The 17,136-nt window shown below is 37.4% G+C and overlaps 1 protein-coding gene across 1 annotated transcript in view; it reads left to right on the top strand.

Moving 5' to 3' along the window:
- The first annotated feature begins 3,107 nt into the window (after positions 1–3,107).
- The window catches only part of LOC137009725 (protein NLRC3-like), a 40,084-nt gene continuing 26,055 nt past the window's right edge, over positions 3,108–17,136 (top strand). The window contains exons 1-5 of the mRNA XM_067372179.1: positions 3,108–3,199; positions 3,993–4,145; positions 4,525–4,635; positions 5,627–7,558; positions 8,706–8,855. Of these exons, the coding sequence (XP_067228280.1) occupies positions 4,027–4,145; positions 4,525–4,635; positions 5,627–7,558; positions 8,706–8,855 (2,312 nt within the window). The 5' untranslated portion in view covers positions 3,108–3,199; positions 3,993–4,026. The remainder of the gene's footprint in view (positions 3,200–3,992; positions 4,146–4,524; positions 4,636–5,626; positions 7,559–8,705; positions 8,856–17,136) is intronic.

Here is a 17,136-nt window from a genome sequence, read left to right as displayed (position 1 = left end):
TTTATGCACATGTTTTTGTGTGGCATAAAAATATTATCCTACTCATTTGAGTGCATAAGTTTTTTTCTGCGCATTTTCGCATCTTGGCGTTTCCATCCAGCATTTTTTTATGCGATATCCCAAAATGCGCATAAAAAATAGGTGGGTGGAAACATAATGACGTTGGTGTTATGCGTATGTGGTGGATCCATGGCACATTCCACACACCCTATTTCAGGTGTGTGTGGGTGTGGAGTTTACTTATGCTACAAGCGCCGACATCTGCCAAAACAGTAGATTTTTGGATGGACCAAATCACTCGCTACACTCACCAACAGACAGAAAAAAGCTCATAACTCACGGTAAGTTTGTTTAATGGTCTCGAGTTGCCAACCGTTCTTTAACACGGAATCTTCCCGTATTTAAGGCATAAGCGATCCATGTGAAAGTCGGAACGCAGTTTGTCCCGTACGCTATAGAGTCTAGACTCTAGACCATAACAGTATTCCTTTGGGACAAATCGTTGTATGAACATAGCCGATCGCGAAAGGGTTTGACCAAGCAGAATCCTCTGCCGGCTGGTCGCGGGACTCGCGCCAACTGTCCACGTTTTGATTTGGGCAAATCGGTTTTGGCGAATGCAAACAAAGTGACTATTGTTCATGAGTCCAACATCCAGCCACGCAATAAAACATGTAATCTACCTGAGGGAAGTACGTGATGATAAATAAATAGCCTAAATAAATAAATTTGAATAGTGGTTGATGATATTTAATATGCGTTGGTTTTGCTACATAGAAAATGGGTAAAATATCAACAATTTAACCTTGTATCTATGGGATTGAACCTATAGGGCATTTAAAATGAAGATTACAAAATAATGTATTAATGATACATTTTGACAGTTTGGGGTGTGAATGTGTGCCATGTAAGTTGTAGATTCATTCAAAACATTCAAGTATCCTTAGTTTACCACAGACAATTCATGTGCCCTAGTAAAACCAAAATAACCTAAATAACTTCCGACCCCTCCCTGTTGCAACTATAGGCAAAGAATATACACTAACAAGAAGCGACACTCAATAGTACGTTCCTGAAACACCGGCGCCCTGCGTTTCCACCATTGGGGTGAAAGCGAGTCGGCAGTCCACTAGTTTCTATGCCAATATCAGCTGATTTGTTAAAAAACATACATTAAAGCTGAAATCAAATCTGAATGATGACAACACAGAATAAAATACTATCACTAGTGATAATCAAATCCTTTTTACAGTTTATTTTACAGATTTTGTGTTTAAGTCTTCCACTTTTTTCACAAAACCTTTGCTCAATAGAAACCCAGTCAGTTTGGGTTAAAATTCTTTAAAAGGCTTAAAAACACTGAATTATTACCAACGTATGAAATTAAATTAAGGACATGCATCAGAAAAATTGGGAATGTTGGACAATAAATATATGAATATAACAGATTGATTTTGCAGTGTTGTCTAATGTCCGTTAAAGCAAAAGTGTACAAAAGTGGGAATCATGCAATAACAGACAGCAATGCATCATGTATTATAAGATCATTATGTTTGTAGCGTGATCCATTAAAACGTACAATATATATATATTTCAATTCAGACCTAGATGTTATTTATACTCCACTAGGTTTAAAATATATTGTTCGCTGCAAACATGGTGATCTTAAATTTATTAATTATTAATTTACTATTAATAAATGAAGTTGCATAAAATGGAAATACTCAATAAAGTAGGCTAACTACATTACCTCAGATGGATGAATGGTTAGATTCCACGACTGGTAAAATAAAACATATATAAGACAATACAACATTTACTGTAGGAGGCATACAATTTACTGGTGTCTTAATTTAAAAAAAACTGTTCTTTTGCACTTTTGATTTGGCAGTGAAATTCGCACATTTTGGGTGCGTAAGATGTGAAGGATTCCATGGGCCAGTTAGTATTTTCACCCCATAATGGCGGCCGTGCTACCGGAGCGCCATCTAGTGGCTGTGTTGCCTCTTGGGTTCTAGCTCTTTGCTACAGGTGTTTCTCAAACGGAAGGCTGCATTCTTCTTCCAGGGGCCCATTTGCATAAATAGTACACTTCAACAACGACATACTTGGTTAAGACGGCAATTTCACACTCGTTTTAACAAGGTCACTTCTGCTGCGTCTACTTATCAGGCAAATGACTGCAGGCAGCGTTTGCACATGAAGGTCCCTCACGAAACTGATTTTCAGACAGACTTCTGAGGCAGCGTAACGGTTTATTAATCTACAACAAAATAGAGCAAGCTTTGGTGAAAACTAAGCAGATATTTAATTACTACAATAGATATTTAATTACTACAATTTTTAACTAGAAATAACATCAGAAGTAGAAAATGTTGGTCAAAAACGTACATTTACATACACACTGACAACATACAGACACCATCTTTATTTTTTAGCTCAACTGTCAGAATGGAAAGCACAGGATTGTTGGAAAACAAAGGCAGCGAAGGATACATCTGTGCTGCCTTTAAAAAACGATCAGATGAAGGTATCTCATCAGACAGGAAGGGAAGCTTACATTGAATTCAGACATGCTCTGATGCCTTTCTGCCTTGCAATGCATTTACCAAAGAATTTTTAAGATGTTGGACGCAGCCCTCATGAGTTTCATTTCTGATCAGTTTTTGCTTTTTGCAGTATGAACTCTGAGTATTTTCCATGCATTTCTTATGAAACTACCATATTTGTGTTATGTCTTTTAAAAGAATAAAAATACAGTACATTAACTGTACAAAAGCACATATAAGCAATAAGATTTTAAGATTTAAGCAAGGAACATTTATGATAGCAACTTCTCACAGCAGATATAAGTCATTAGTCAGTGAAAAAAAAAAAGTCCCTTCCACTGCATGTCTGAAATTCTCACCCCATTGACACAATTCTTGTCGGTGATGTTACCAAATGTGGGTGAGCGAGTTTGAATATGGAGAATAAAATTTAAGAACTGTAGCAGAAAGAAAGTATTTTTATTTATTTATTTATTTATTTATTTTTACAGTTCCATTAATAATGAAAGTAAATGTAATGTAAATTCTTTTCCTCTGTCTTTCCCCATGCAGTTCTGAAATTAGTCTCTCTGAGGAGAAAAAGGAGGGTGTTGTTCATTACCAGAGAGCACCATGTCCAGAGCCAGTTGTGTTGTTGAAGAATATCATCGGTATGATTCTTGTCATTATAAAGTGCAACAGTCAGGGAAAATTACATCAGATAGAGGTTCTAAATTTTGGTTTCGCTTCGATTAATCGTCCATCCCTACGGCTGCGGCATTCCATCAGATTTCATTTTGCAGCGTTGAGCATTATAACCAATCACATACGTTTCTGTTGAGCTTATGAATGTGATGGTCAATCAGAGGCAGTCAGATTAGTCATTGCTGAAATGAAAAGTTTTGTTCAGTGCAAGCTTTCTGACCGAATTCTGCCTGAAGCTCACAAATTCTCCCATCATAAACAACAAAATGAGATTCATGTTGCAGTGTAGTCAGTTTTCGTGATTTTAACAGAGGTGTTTGTGAGAGTGCTTAAACTCGTGCTATTCCCAAGTTCTTAAACTCGTTTTATTCCAGTTAATATAATTTATTCATCATGCTGATAAGATTATGTGAAGTCTTCATTTTCTAATGCGTGAAAAGCATGAAAAAAAAATGCTTTTCTTATTTAGTATTTTGTCTTGTTTCCAGTCTAAATATAAAAAAATTCTTAAATCCAGATGATTTTACTATATAAGTAAAATTACATAAGATATTCAAAACTGACCGCCACAAGCCTTACTTTCTAGTGAGTTGTGAGTTGACAATTTCCCTGGCATGCACTAGCATGCTTGATTTTGTAAATGCAACTAGTGAATAATTCCAGAACCTATGCTGCTGAGTAAGTGAGTGCTCAGTGTTGTGCTCTACTGTAAACAAGAAACTGAATTATAATAACATATTAAATGGTTTCATTTTGCAGGTAGTCCCTGTAGTCCCTTCGTTTTACTAATTATATGACCAGAATGAGACGGAGAGCAGCATCTCCAGTATCCAGCCATGTGTCTATGAAGAGTAACGACTCAATTTGTCAGCCTCCTGATCTCAGTAATGGAACAGTGACCTCTAACACCAGGTGCGATATCCTTAGTATCAGAAACTAAGCTCAATAATGATGTAGCAGATTATTTTCTGTAGTACTTACACATTGTTTCTATTCAAGATCATGTAGTGTCTGTTTTCACATTCTTATGGATACTTCCTAGTTTGATTTGTTGCCATAGTGTGTGATTATTCCTCACCTGTTTATTGCTTTTGTCATCATGAGTGTATAAATAGCCTTCAATTTCATTGATTCCCTATGTTTGTGTTCTCCATTTGGAGTATTTGTCATCTTCCTCTCCTTTTAGATTGTCTTTTTGTGTTGTTGTTTTTTTTATCTCCCTTGCCTACACCATGACAAGTATATAATACCTGAATCAACTTTTCTATGACTTTGCTAATTATGCCACCAGAATGAAACAGAAAACAACATCTCAAATATCCAGCTTTGTGTCTATGAAGAGTAATGACTCCATTTGTCAGCCTCCTGATCTCAGTAATGGAATTACAACTTCTTACCCTGTGTGAGTATAAACTTTTTTTTTTCTATGATTGAAATACTATTGTGCTGAGAAGAAAGAAACTAGAAAATCTAATGTATGTTTTATGCACCTTAACACTCAATGTCATGTTTTGATGGCTTTCAATGGGCTGGTTATCTTACCAACAATAAAAATCTCATTTAAAGGTACAATATGTAAAATTTTTGCAGTAAAATATCCAAAAACCACTAAGCTAGTGTTATATATTTTGTCCAGTTTATTACTAACAATATCTCTAATGTTTTCAACTACTTGTAAATCATGAGAAAATTCCCATTCTAAACAGTGACACGGGGCAGTGCAGTCGCCTGTCAATGACGTCAGTTACCTTTGTTACCGCCTTTACTGACGTAGAAACCACATGACAACAGTACCGTGGACAAATGCGGAAGTAGTGTCTAACGTCCAGCAAACCACTAGCTCGCTTCAAGCAGTTCCTTATTTACTTCTTGCACGTTTTATGGTGGATTGTGTTACTTATTTATGGAACATAATTACTGTTTACCATCTGCCGCTGGTTCTGCCGACAAGGACCGCTCCCGTAAACTCATGACCGGAAAAGCGCAAGCGGCGCCGGCGACTGTGTCATAATAAAAGCCCCGCTGCTCGTGAGGCGTGTGTTGATCAATCGCTTCAGCTCCTTGTTCAGCTCCCGCAACCCTCGGTTCTGCTCTGCTTCATATTACAGTAACGTTAAAAATCGCATCCACGAACATGAGTTCTTCCAGACTCCAATCCCCATTCTTTTGCACCGTCCGTTGAGATGGAGACCACATGTCCCAAGTTTCCGCTCTAAAACTTGGCGTCATCAAACTACGCCTTTGTTTTGAATAGGCTTCTAGCGACTTCTAGCGGAAAAAAATATCACAAATTGTACCTTTAATATTAGGTATTTTCTCTATATGAATCTTTTTTTTTTTTTTTATTATAATTATTTGTCTATTCGTCTTATTTCTTGTTCCTGTCTCTGCAGTGGCGAAGGAGAAGATCTGACCTGCACTTCTTCCTCCTGTCAGAGCCACATCAGGCAGCACAACAAAGCAGCAGCTCTGCAGACACACACACTGCTGCGGGATTCTTACCCACCAGCAGATGATGTCCTGCGCAGAGTAAAAGAGACTCACAAAACCAGAATGAAGAACAAGTATGAGACTTTATTTGAAGGAATCAAACTGCAAGAGAATCAAACCCTGCTGAACAGGATCTACACACAGCTCTACATCATAGAGGGAGAGAGTGAAGGAGTGAATGAAGAACATGAGGTTGTACAAATGGAGAAACCAACCAGAACAAAATGCTCACAAGAAACTCTAATCTACTGTAATTGCATCTTTAAACCCTCACCTAAACCAGGATGTGAGGAGAAAGACCAGATCAAGACTGTTCTTACTAAAGGCATTGCTGGAATCGGAAAAACCGTCTCTGTGCAGAAGTTCATTTTGGACTGGGCAGAGGGAAAAGCCAATCAGGATGTAGATTTCATGTTTGTGCTTCCATTTCGAGAGCTGAACTTGATCCGAGATCACCAGTACAGTCTTCACAGGCTTCTGCTGGACTTTCATCCTGAACTTCAAGATCTGAACTCAAATATTTATGAGGAGTGTAAAGTTGTGTTCATCTTTGATGGTCTGGATGAAAGCAGAATCACACTGATGTTTTCAGATGCTCAGAAAGTTTCTGATGTGACTGAGATTTCATCAGTGGGTGTGTTGATGTCAAAGCTCATGAAAGGAGAGCTGCTTCCCTCCGCTCACATCTGGATCACCTCCAGACCAGCAGCAGCCAATCAGATCCCCTCCAAATACATCAACCGTCTGACAGAGATACAGGGATTCAATGACCCTCAGAAGGAGGAATATTTAAGGAAGAGAATCAGTGATGAGCATCAAGCCAGCAGAATCATCTCACACATCAGAAGAGCACGAAGCATCCACATCATGTGTCACATACCAGTCTTCTGCTGGATCTCAGCCACTGTGCTTCAAAAGCTCCTGAAAGAAGATCTGAGTGCAGAAATTCCTCAAACTCTGACTGAAATGTACATCCACTTCCTGCTGATTCAGATTAACATGAGGAATCAGAAGTATGAAGAGAGAGATCCAGAGAAACTCTTGCAGTCCAACAGAAAAGTGATTGTGAAACTTTCTGAAGTGGCTTTCAATCAGCTGATGAAGGGCAATGTGATGTTCTATGAGGAGGACCTGAGAGAGAGCGGCATAGACGTCACTGATGCCTCAGTGTATTCTGGGATTTGCACCCAGATCTTTAAGGAGGAATCTGTGATTTTTCAGAGGAAAGTCTACAGCTTCATACATCTGAGTTTTCAGGAGTTTCTTGCTGCTTTCTATGTGTTTTACTCCCATGTAATTAAGAACAAAGAATCACTACAGTTGTTTCTGGGCAGTTCATATGAGATGTACAGGTCTGAGGACAATTCTCTGTGTGAACTACTAAAACCAGCAGTTTATAAAACTCTTAACAGTGAAAACGGACACCTAGATCTTTTTCTCAGGTTCCTGCTGGGTCTCTCACTGGAGTCCAACCAGAGACTTTTAGAGGATCTACTGATAAGAACAGAGAACAGCTCAGAGAGCATTAAGAAAACCATGTGTTACATTAAAGACAAAATCAAAGATAGTCGTTTTCTCTTAGATAGCAGATCCATCAATCTGTTCCTCTGTTTGCTAGAAATGAAGGATCAGACTCTGTTCACAGAGATTCAGGAGTTTGTGAAATCAGACAAACACTCAGAAGAGAAACTCTCTCCTGCTCACTGCTCAGCAATTGCCTACATGCTTCAGATGTCGGAGGAGCCGCTGGATGAGTTGGACCTCAGGAAATACAACACATCAGATGTGGGTAGAGAAAGACTTTTACCCGCTGTGAACAACTGCAGAAAAGTTATGTGAGTGTTCACATGATTCAGTAATATTATGCATGGGAACACATGACTTGATATTCAGAAAAACTGTGTTGTAACAAGTATCACAATTATCTCAAGTATCCCAAAAATCATGACATAACACAATCAAGCAGTGCACAAAAGGGCCAAAGTAATTCACCCTAAATTGCCGCTACTTTTAATTCTTTAGCCATTCTAAGCACTGGTGAGATAATGTCTGCAGTATTTTGTTGTCCAAAGCAATGTTGCTTTTGCACATTTTTGCAACTTCAGAGAAATTAAAATAAAAGGATACCAGAAGGTCATGCATATAAATGACAGCATAAGTGATAGTTCTTTCAGAAATAACCCTACTATTTCTTTCTTTCTTTCTTTCTTTCTTTCTTTCTTTCTTTCTTTCTTTCTTTCTTTCTTTCTTTCTTTCTTTCTTTCTTTCTTTCTTTCTTTCTTATTCTATTATTCTATTAATATTTACTCTTTCTGGTACAACTGACTATTGCCAGAGTACTTTGTCTTGTGTAGCAATTTCGACATACCATTTCAACCTGAACATTCTATCCACAAGCAGTAGAACTCCATGTTGATATCTTATAGATAGATTTGGATATTTTTAACAAATCACAGCACTCTAATGTTAATCTATTTTGATGGCTTTATACTTTAGATTTGATTGCTACATCAATGTTAAAAGCAAAGTTCACCTTAAATGAATATTATGTCATCATTTACACATCCTTACGTCATTTAAAATCTCTATGCATTTCTCCTGTAGAACACAAAATATGATATTTTGAAAAATGTTTAATCTGTTTTTGTCAATGCAGTGAAAGTCCAATGGGGACAACAAAATTGGTCCCCACTGACTTTCATTTTGTGAACAAAAATCACTTTTTTTTTTTCTTAATGTGATGATGATGCAGTGTACATGCACTCATACAACTCATGCTATGAAGCTGATGCTAGCTTGCCACATTTCCTTAAAAAAAAAAAGAGTCATGTGTCCTTGGCAGTGATGCAGCTTCCTTCAGGTGTTCTGGATCAATGATAATTAGAGCACATATGCTTTGAAGTCACAGATCATTAATCTTGAACAACATAAGACAGTTGTAGAGAATTTTATTGTAATATTTCTGTTCTTCCACTGTTACAGACTTGCAGGCTGTAATCTCAGTGATGAATGCTGTGAAAGTGCGGCCTTAGTTCTGCAATCATCAGACTCTCTTCTGAGAGAGCTGGATCTGAGTAACAATAACCTGCAGGACAGAAAGAACAGTCCACAGTGTCAACTGGAGAAACCAAGGTTTGAGATTTTCATTTAAAAAGTACTGATTATAGTACTGATGATGCAATAACTTTACAAATCATCTTCTTTTTCAAAATGTTGTACACACTGTGTACAGCACTGACAAAACCAATATATCTAGCTCAGGCCATTGAAGCCTGTCTTGATATCCAGTGAAGCAATATTGAGTCAGTGGTTATGATGGTCTCCTTGGGGTACCACTGGCATCAAGTTTTTTGCAAGGTGAATTAAGAGGAATGAAGCTAACATTGCCTGGTGCCAGTGGGGTGCCCACCGCAAGTCACCTCTCTTTCTACAAGCTCAGTCACTTTCACCAGTTTGAAATTTACAGCTGGTGAAAGTGACTGAATTTACTAGCAAAAAAGTTGTCAGTTAAAGTCCTGTAAAAAAATATTTATTGAAATTGAGAGCAAATTACTGACTTTCACTGGTAACAACAATTTTACTTTTTCAACTACAGAAAATCTTAACAAAATCACAGTCACAAAATAACTACAAACAATGCTTAAAACTTTAAAACAATATTCTGGGTTCAATAAAATTTAAAGGGATAGTTCACTCTTAAATTCTGTCAACATTTACTCACCCTCATGTTATTCCAAACCTGTATGAGTTTCTTTCTTCTGTTGAACACAAAAGAAGATATTTTGAAGAATGTTGGTAACCAGACAGTTGATGGTAGCCGATCACTTCCAGAGAATTTTTTCCTAATATGGAAGTCAATGGCTTCCATCAACTGTCTGATTACCAACATTCTTCAAAATATATTCTTTTATGTTCAACAGAAGAAAGATAATTTAGATAAAGTAAAAAAAAAAGTTATTTTTAAAAAATCTTATTGATAGTATTTTTTTAATCTCCACATGGCGCAGTTGACTGCTACTTGCGAAAACGAGCTGTGATCCGTCCACTCAATAACATGTGAAAGTCTATGGGTATAGCACCACTTAGCAGTCAAGAGCAGAAATGAATTTCCCGCCGAAATCCGCAACGGTACCTGCGGCAACAAAAAAGCATTCGGGCTGAGTACCATCTGTACGCCTAACAAAGATCTGATTCAGTGTGGTTATTGTAGATTGTTGTCTCTTTTAAACTGTGACGTGAAATTGTTCGCTAAAGTTTTGGCCTCACATTTAGAAGCATTAATGAATATACTGGTGCATAACAATCAGTTTTATTAAATCTCACCTTGCAGCTGATAATGTTTGTCGGTTATTGCATATTATATACACGGCTAGTGGAATGGACATATTGTGCACTATGTCCTTGGATTCTGAGAAAGCCTTCAATAGGCTTGAATGGCATTCCCTTTGGTCAGCATTGGTATGGTTAAAGTACTATATACCAGTCCTTCTGTGGTGGTCATGACAGGTAGCATCCCCTCTCCAAAGTTTTCTATATCAGTGTTTCTCAACTCCAGTCCTCGGGACCCACTGCTCTGCACATTTTGTATGTATCCCTTATTTAACACACCTGATTTAATCATCAGCTCATTAGGAGAGTCTGCATGAACTGAATTGAGTGTGTCAGATAAGAGAGACATACAAAATGTGCAGAGCAGTGGCTCCCGAGGACTGGAGTTGAGAACCACTGTTCTATATTACGTCAGGGCTGCCCCCTCTCGCCACTCTTGTTCCCTTTCGAAAGGGAACTCAACATTGTGTTTACCGCATATGAGGACAGGAGATGGCTGTTGAAGAGGAAGCAGATGAGCCTGGACGTGTCAGGGCTGCCCCCTCTCGGCACTCTTGATCCCTTTCGACAGGGAACTCAACACTGCGTTTACCGCATATGAGGACACGAGATGGCTGTTGAAGAGGAAGCAGGCTCACCTGCTTCCTCGTCAACAGCCATCTCTTGTCCTCATAAACGCAGTGTTGAGTTCCCTGTTCTCAGGGAACCATGGTTACATACGTAACCTGAGACATTTTACCCCTCTCTTGAGCCTCTTGCTCAGAAAATTAGTCATATCACTTTTAGTAATACTTCCCATAGAATTTCACAATATGCAGATGACAGCTAAGTCTATTCATCATATTTAGTCTTTAAGATTAATTAATTTTTAGATTAATTGGACTAAATCTGCATTGATGCACTTAAATAATTTATCTGTTAATTCGGTTTTATCATGTTTTATTCTGAATGTTACCAGTTTTAGATATTTGGGTGTGGACATCTCTCCTTCTCTGCACACTATAGCTTTGAAAAATTTCCAGGATATATATTATTGGTCAACATTATCTTTATCTTTACAAGCCCGGGTTTCTGTCATTAAAATTGATATTTTACTGTGCATTATATATATTTTTTTGTCACCACATTTAGATTATTGGTCTAAATTGCAAAGATTAACTTCTAAATTCATATGGAACGGCAAGCCTCCCTGTATAAAATATTCAACACTGCAGTGTTGCAAGGATGCCAGCGGACTTGCATTATCTGACTTTAAGCTTTATCATTGGACGTTTACTTTGCAACCTGTCACAGTCTGACTGAATCTTTCTACCTGGTGGGCTACCTCAGTGTTTTCCCATAATGATCATATTTGGCATTCCAATTCCCCATTATTCTGTAATCATAAACTTCTTTCATATAATAAACCTTTTGTTTTCTCTGACTGGAGTGATAGTGGGATCAATGTTTTGGCCAATGTTGGGGGGGAACAATGGTTTACAGTCCTTTAAGGATTTACGTCACTGCTGTTTGATAGCTTTCAATATAAAGTTTTATCCTGATTAAAGATTTACTGTAGCCGAATACATGACTGAGTAGTAGCATTTTTGTAAAGGTATTGTTTAATTTATAGCATGAACAACTGTTTGTCTATGAACATAGAAGTTTGTTGTTGCTCTTGTTGCTGTTTGTAGAATTTGTAGAATTTAGCTAACTGGCTAGCGAAGCAAAAATGCATTGGTCTTTGTTTACGTCCTTGATGCAACCAAAAAATAGCAACAGAACTTACACATTTAAAAGACATGTACAAACAATAAAACATACTTACAGTTTGAAGCCAATAAAAAGCAGCTTCTGCTTTTAAAATGGGAACTGCTCCATCTTTCAGTAAAATATCACAGATTATAATGGGTTCTATTATCTTTTGACGCGTCGTGCCACTCGCGTCTGGTGTACACAACTCTTCCACTTCCATTATGCCACGCGACATGGCATCGCCCACTTTGTTGCATGTTCCTGGGGGCAGTGTTTTGCAGGGTTTATGATGTGACCAACCCAGGAAGAAGCTTGTTGTAGTCCAAACCGGTCGTTTTTGTAGGCATTAAAGTACGATAACTTTAAAAGACAATATCTCTGTTTGCATTGAACTTTCAGCGCTGTAACTTTGCAGATACTGTTTATGCTCAAGCAGCAACATTAAACACTAAGTTAAAAAAGTGAAATCGCAACGAACCACCCCTTTAATGGGCGGACTGCGGGTTCAATACCCAAGACTATTTAGACTCAATTCGGTACATTTGACAGCTGATTTCAAATGGTCCCTTGCTCGTTTGTGTTTACGCTCTGTCTGAAAACTGTTAAAGGCAGCGTTAAGCATTGTAGCCAATTGTGCCGTGCCTGATTGACAGCTATGATGATTATATACTGACATGAGTGACTGGGAGTGAACGCTAGTGCGAACTGCTTCTGCTGTTCTCTAACGGCTTTATTTTGTTTTGTATTTATTGTTTGATTACTGTTGCCTTTCCTGGTTGTTTTAACTAAACTGATCAAAGGACTGTTTTACCCAAAAAGAAAAACATCAACAATTCAGTGTCTTTTAAACTTGTACCTGACTGATTATTCTGACGCTTTTGATAAAGGTCTCTGGCAACGCTCCCTTCTTACAGAGCTATCCCAGAGTTTGTTTATATTTTATTTAATCTATCATCCAGTGACATCGACACTTCAATATATTACGGCAGAATTGTTCTCATTGTGATTCTGCGTCACTGAACAACCGACAACTCTTCAGTCTCACCAGGATATTATTTACTATCCTCGGTAGAAGTACATCCATTGCGGGTCATGATGGAATTATATTTACAATGACAATCCAATAAGATTGTTCTGGTCGTCCACTCCATGTCCTTCAAAGAAGTTAAGATGGACAGTTCATCACAGTGTGTTAGCCAACATAGAACAGCTAGCTTTAAATCTTACTTTTGGTTTATTCAATATTCACTCAGTCTTCTGAATGAAAAGCTTGATTCCCTCTGTTTGACTGAAACATGGCATGATTTCTCACAGCTTAATCAAACTGTTCCTCCGGGCTTTGTTTACACCTGTCAACCCTCGTGCCTCTGGCCGAGGAGGAGGGCTTGCGATACTTTATAATGAGAAGTGGAAAGTCTTTCCCATAACCGTGCCTTTGTATGAATCATTTGAGTCCATTATTTTACAAATGAACAGACCTGTTCCTACTGTTGTAGCCACTGTTTATCGTCCACCCAGGAACAATACAATTTTTTTTTTTTTTTTTAAATGATTTTTTTTTTTTTTTTTTTTTTTACTGTGTTCTACATCTTGCAATGTTATTATATTGGGTGATTTTAATATACACATGGACAATGTCAATAACACTCTCACCAGGGATTTAATATCATGCCTTGATAGTTTTGGAATACAACAATTTATTTATTTTCCAACTCACTGTAAAGGTCACATTCTTGACCTTATTTGTTGCTTTGGTGTAATTGTCTTGCATTGAATTTGGCCATATCAGATCAGTTAATATATCAGTTAATAAGTGGAATAAGTGAAGAATATCATTCAGTGTTATCTTAATGGTAGAGAAAATCAACACAAGTCGTTCCATCTCATTTCAGAATATTAAGAACATTAATCAATCTGCTCTTTCTGATGGAATTTCTTCATACTTTTATATTCCGGATGACTTGGTTTCCTTGGTTTCCTGTGCTTGACATGCAGCTTTAAAAATTTTGACTAAAACTGGAACTTGGAATAAAACTGGAGTTACTGTTCATAAAGATAGGTGTACAGATCACATGCTTTATTACAAGTATGCTCAGCTAAACAGTTAACAGCTAAATCTGATAACTATTCTACTATAATTAGGTCAGATTAGCGAATATGAAATCTCACCTATATTCTAGTGATTTATGTAGCAAATGTATGACCTTTTTTAACACTAGAATTGACAATATTCATCAACAATGAACTCATCAGAATAACTTGGCATGTAATCTGTTGTATCTGCCTTCCCATGATTCTCTTATTTCTTTATTTTATAGTTTTGAACATCCAACTGTTGATGAAATATCAGGTCTTATCTGACAATCTAAGTCTTCCACCTGTCAGTTAGATTTGCTCCCTACTCACTTGGTCAAAGCCCGTTTTATCTTCTTTATCTGGTATAGTAACTAATATTATACATTCTTCTCTCACCTCTGGGGTTGTTCCTTCATCTTTTAAGGTTGTTGTAATAACCCTACTAATTTTTCCAACTCTCGCCCAATTTCCAATCTACCTTTTCTTTCAAAAATCTTGTAAAGGGTTGTTGCATTTTAGGTTTATGCTCACCTTTTAAAAATAGTCTGTTTGAAAAATTTCAGTCCAGTTTCGTCCACTGCATAGTACAGAGACTGCCATGGTAAAAGTTGTTAATGATCTGCTGATGGCAGCTGATTCTGGACTCTTAACTATATTTGTCCTACTTGACAGTGCCGGCCCTAGCGTCTTTGGCGCCCTAGGCAAGATTTTTTTTTTTGGCGCCCTCTCATATTGCAATTTATCCAAAGGGGCGAATCTAGAAAATTATTTATAGGGTGGCATGAGGTCTATGAGGGGTGGCAACACCAAAACAAGCGCTCATGCATAGTTTTTTGGACATTTATAGCCTTACACAATTGTGTTCACAAACATTGCATTACCAGAAAGAATCTGTTTAAAATTAATAAATAACAAAATTTCAATATCCATCATGGCACCAAGTAAATACAATATATGAAAAACTTCTAAATGAGTCTGAGCTTGTATCACTAAAGGAGATGAGCAGTTTTATTAATATTACACAGGCTACTTCAATGGTATAAATCACATTTTAGTGCAAGTAAAAGATCAACAAAACAATTTGAGTTTCTGTTATTAGCTGAGGTGGGAATGTCTGTGTGTGTTCACCCAGAACACCCTATCAACCACATACTCTAGCAACACCCCAGCAACCACCCAGAATCTCTTAGCAAGCACCTAGCAACACTTTAGCAATCACCCAGAACATCTATATTTTGGACTAACTGACCAAAGTATTTACATTTTTTAAACAAGACTTGAAGTTGGGTTATGACAAGCCAACATAAATTTGTCCTTCAAACTTTTCAGTCATATTGTTTTTCTTGATTGCTAACGCACAATTCATGAAACAATTCAACATTTTCTCACAACCAAACACAATATATCAAAACTATACACCAACTTGCACAAACCTCAGACGTCCAGGTCAAAACGTTCTAGTCAAAAATGTATTCTTGTCTGACAAAATCAAACTTTGGCATCAGATGATACACAAAACATAAATACACAGACTACTGCACTGCCTGGTGAACACTAGTGAGATCAATTCATATAACACTGTAACAAAAATACCTCTTTCATTTTACTATTATACATTGATCTTGCAGTAGATGAAAAGCATGATAAAAATAAGTATGAACTTGGTATGCACCACAATACAGTAGACTGTCAATTGCAGTAAAAGTAAATTCAGCATCCTCTGCACATTTGGCTAAATTTCATTACAGTACAGTACTATAGCAGTGTATTGGTCTTCTGACACAAGACTATATCCCAAGGCAATCATTTCTCAGTGCTGCAAAAAAAATACAGTATACATATAACAAATGGCTACAAAGAAAGTTGACAATCACAACATTGAGGGTGTACAACGTGAAATGTCCCTCATTTAAAGTAGCCTACTGGTACTGTGTAAGTTTAAAACCCCTGTAAATTATTCATTCAGCTCTCTCAGATTTTGACTGGTGTGTGTCATCAGTTTTGCTACCTAATGTTGTCATTGTTAAACGTTTTGAGAAATGTGTCTTTGTTTTGATAACTGAACGAATGGTTTGGGAAACTGGGCCAACTGAATCACTTATAATGTGTTAGCAATCGAGAAAAGCTAAAATACATATAGATTCTTACATCTGCTATTATTTTCTGTGATCGGGATCTCCGTATTGATTTCATGTTATTGGTTCGTCGGATGGCAAAAATACCTTTATCCATGATGAAAGTGGAGCGGGCGGTCGCTGAATCAGCTCGCCAAAAAATTACGAAAATTAATCTCAGACATATTCGGATGAGACTACATTTCTCACAGGACTTATGAGTATAGCCGGGAAGCAGTAATTTTCCGATTCATGTACAAATATGGAAAAGTGAACTTGGCTGCGTTGTGTTTTTGACTTTCAAAGAATCAGTTCATAAGAGTCCTTTGTTAATGAATCACACTGGGCGCGCTGCGTGTGCGTGAAACCATCATGCACAGTTTACTGAAAGACGCGCTTTCTTGCCATTACTTTGCGTTATGCAATTTTTTTTTAGTCATCTTATTGAAGTGCCGCTCCTGAAAAGCAGTACTTGAAACACTGGTTATTTTATTCTGTGATAATTTTGGGGTGGCAAAGCTTTTTCTTAGGGCAGATGCCACCCTGGTAGAACACCCACCCACCCAAATTCTACTCTTCTTTCTTTCTTCTTCTCTCTTAAATTGTCTAGAAGAGATTAAATCCTGGTTTCCTCCTGGTTTTCCTCAAAGGTTCTTCTTGTTGGCACTAAATCCAATTTGGCAAAATCCATTAGCTTTTCAATCTCAATTGATAATTCTATGATCTCTCATCTTCTCAGGTTAAGAGTCTTGGTGTCGTCCTTGATAGTACTTTGACTTTTGAAACACACATGAACAATATTACTCGTTCTGCATATTTCCATCTATGGAACATCAGCCATCTTCGCCCATTTCTCACACACAATTCCACAGCCATGCTTGTACACACTCTAGTCACTTCACGCATTGATTATTGTAACTCTCTTCTATTTGGGTTACCTCACAAACTTCTTTATATACTTCAGTTGGTCTCATCAATTTTAAATGCTCTAATGTTAACCCTTAAATCCATACCTCGGGTCTTTATCGACTCGGGACATTTACTACCCTCTTCCTCATTAATTTTTCAAAGTTAGACATCAACCATCTTGATATTCCTCAATCAATTCATTATAGAGAATATAACCTGAAAAAATATGTCCATTAAAAATGGTAAAGAAA

The sequence above is a fragment of the Chanodichthys erythropterus genome, chromosome 20 (genome assembly GCF_024489055.1).
Source record: "Chanodichthys erythropterus isolate Z2021 chromosome 20, ASM2448905v1, whole genome shotgun sequence".
NCBI lineage: Eukaryota > Metazoa > Chordata > Actinopteri > Cypriniformes > Xenocyprididae > Chanodichthys > Chanodichthys erythropterus.
Note: the sequence above shows the minus strand (reverse complement) of the source record. Positions and strands in the feature narration are given on the sequence as shown.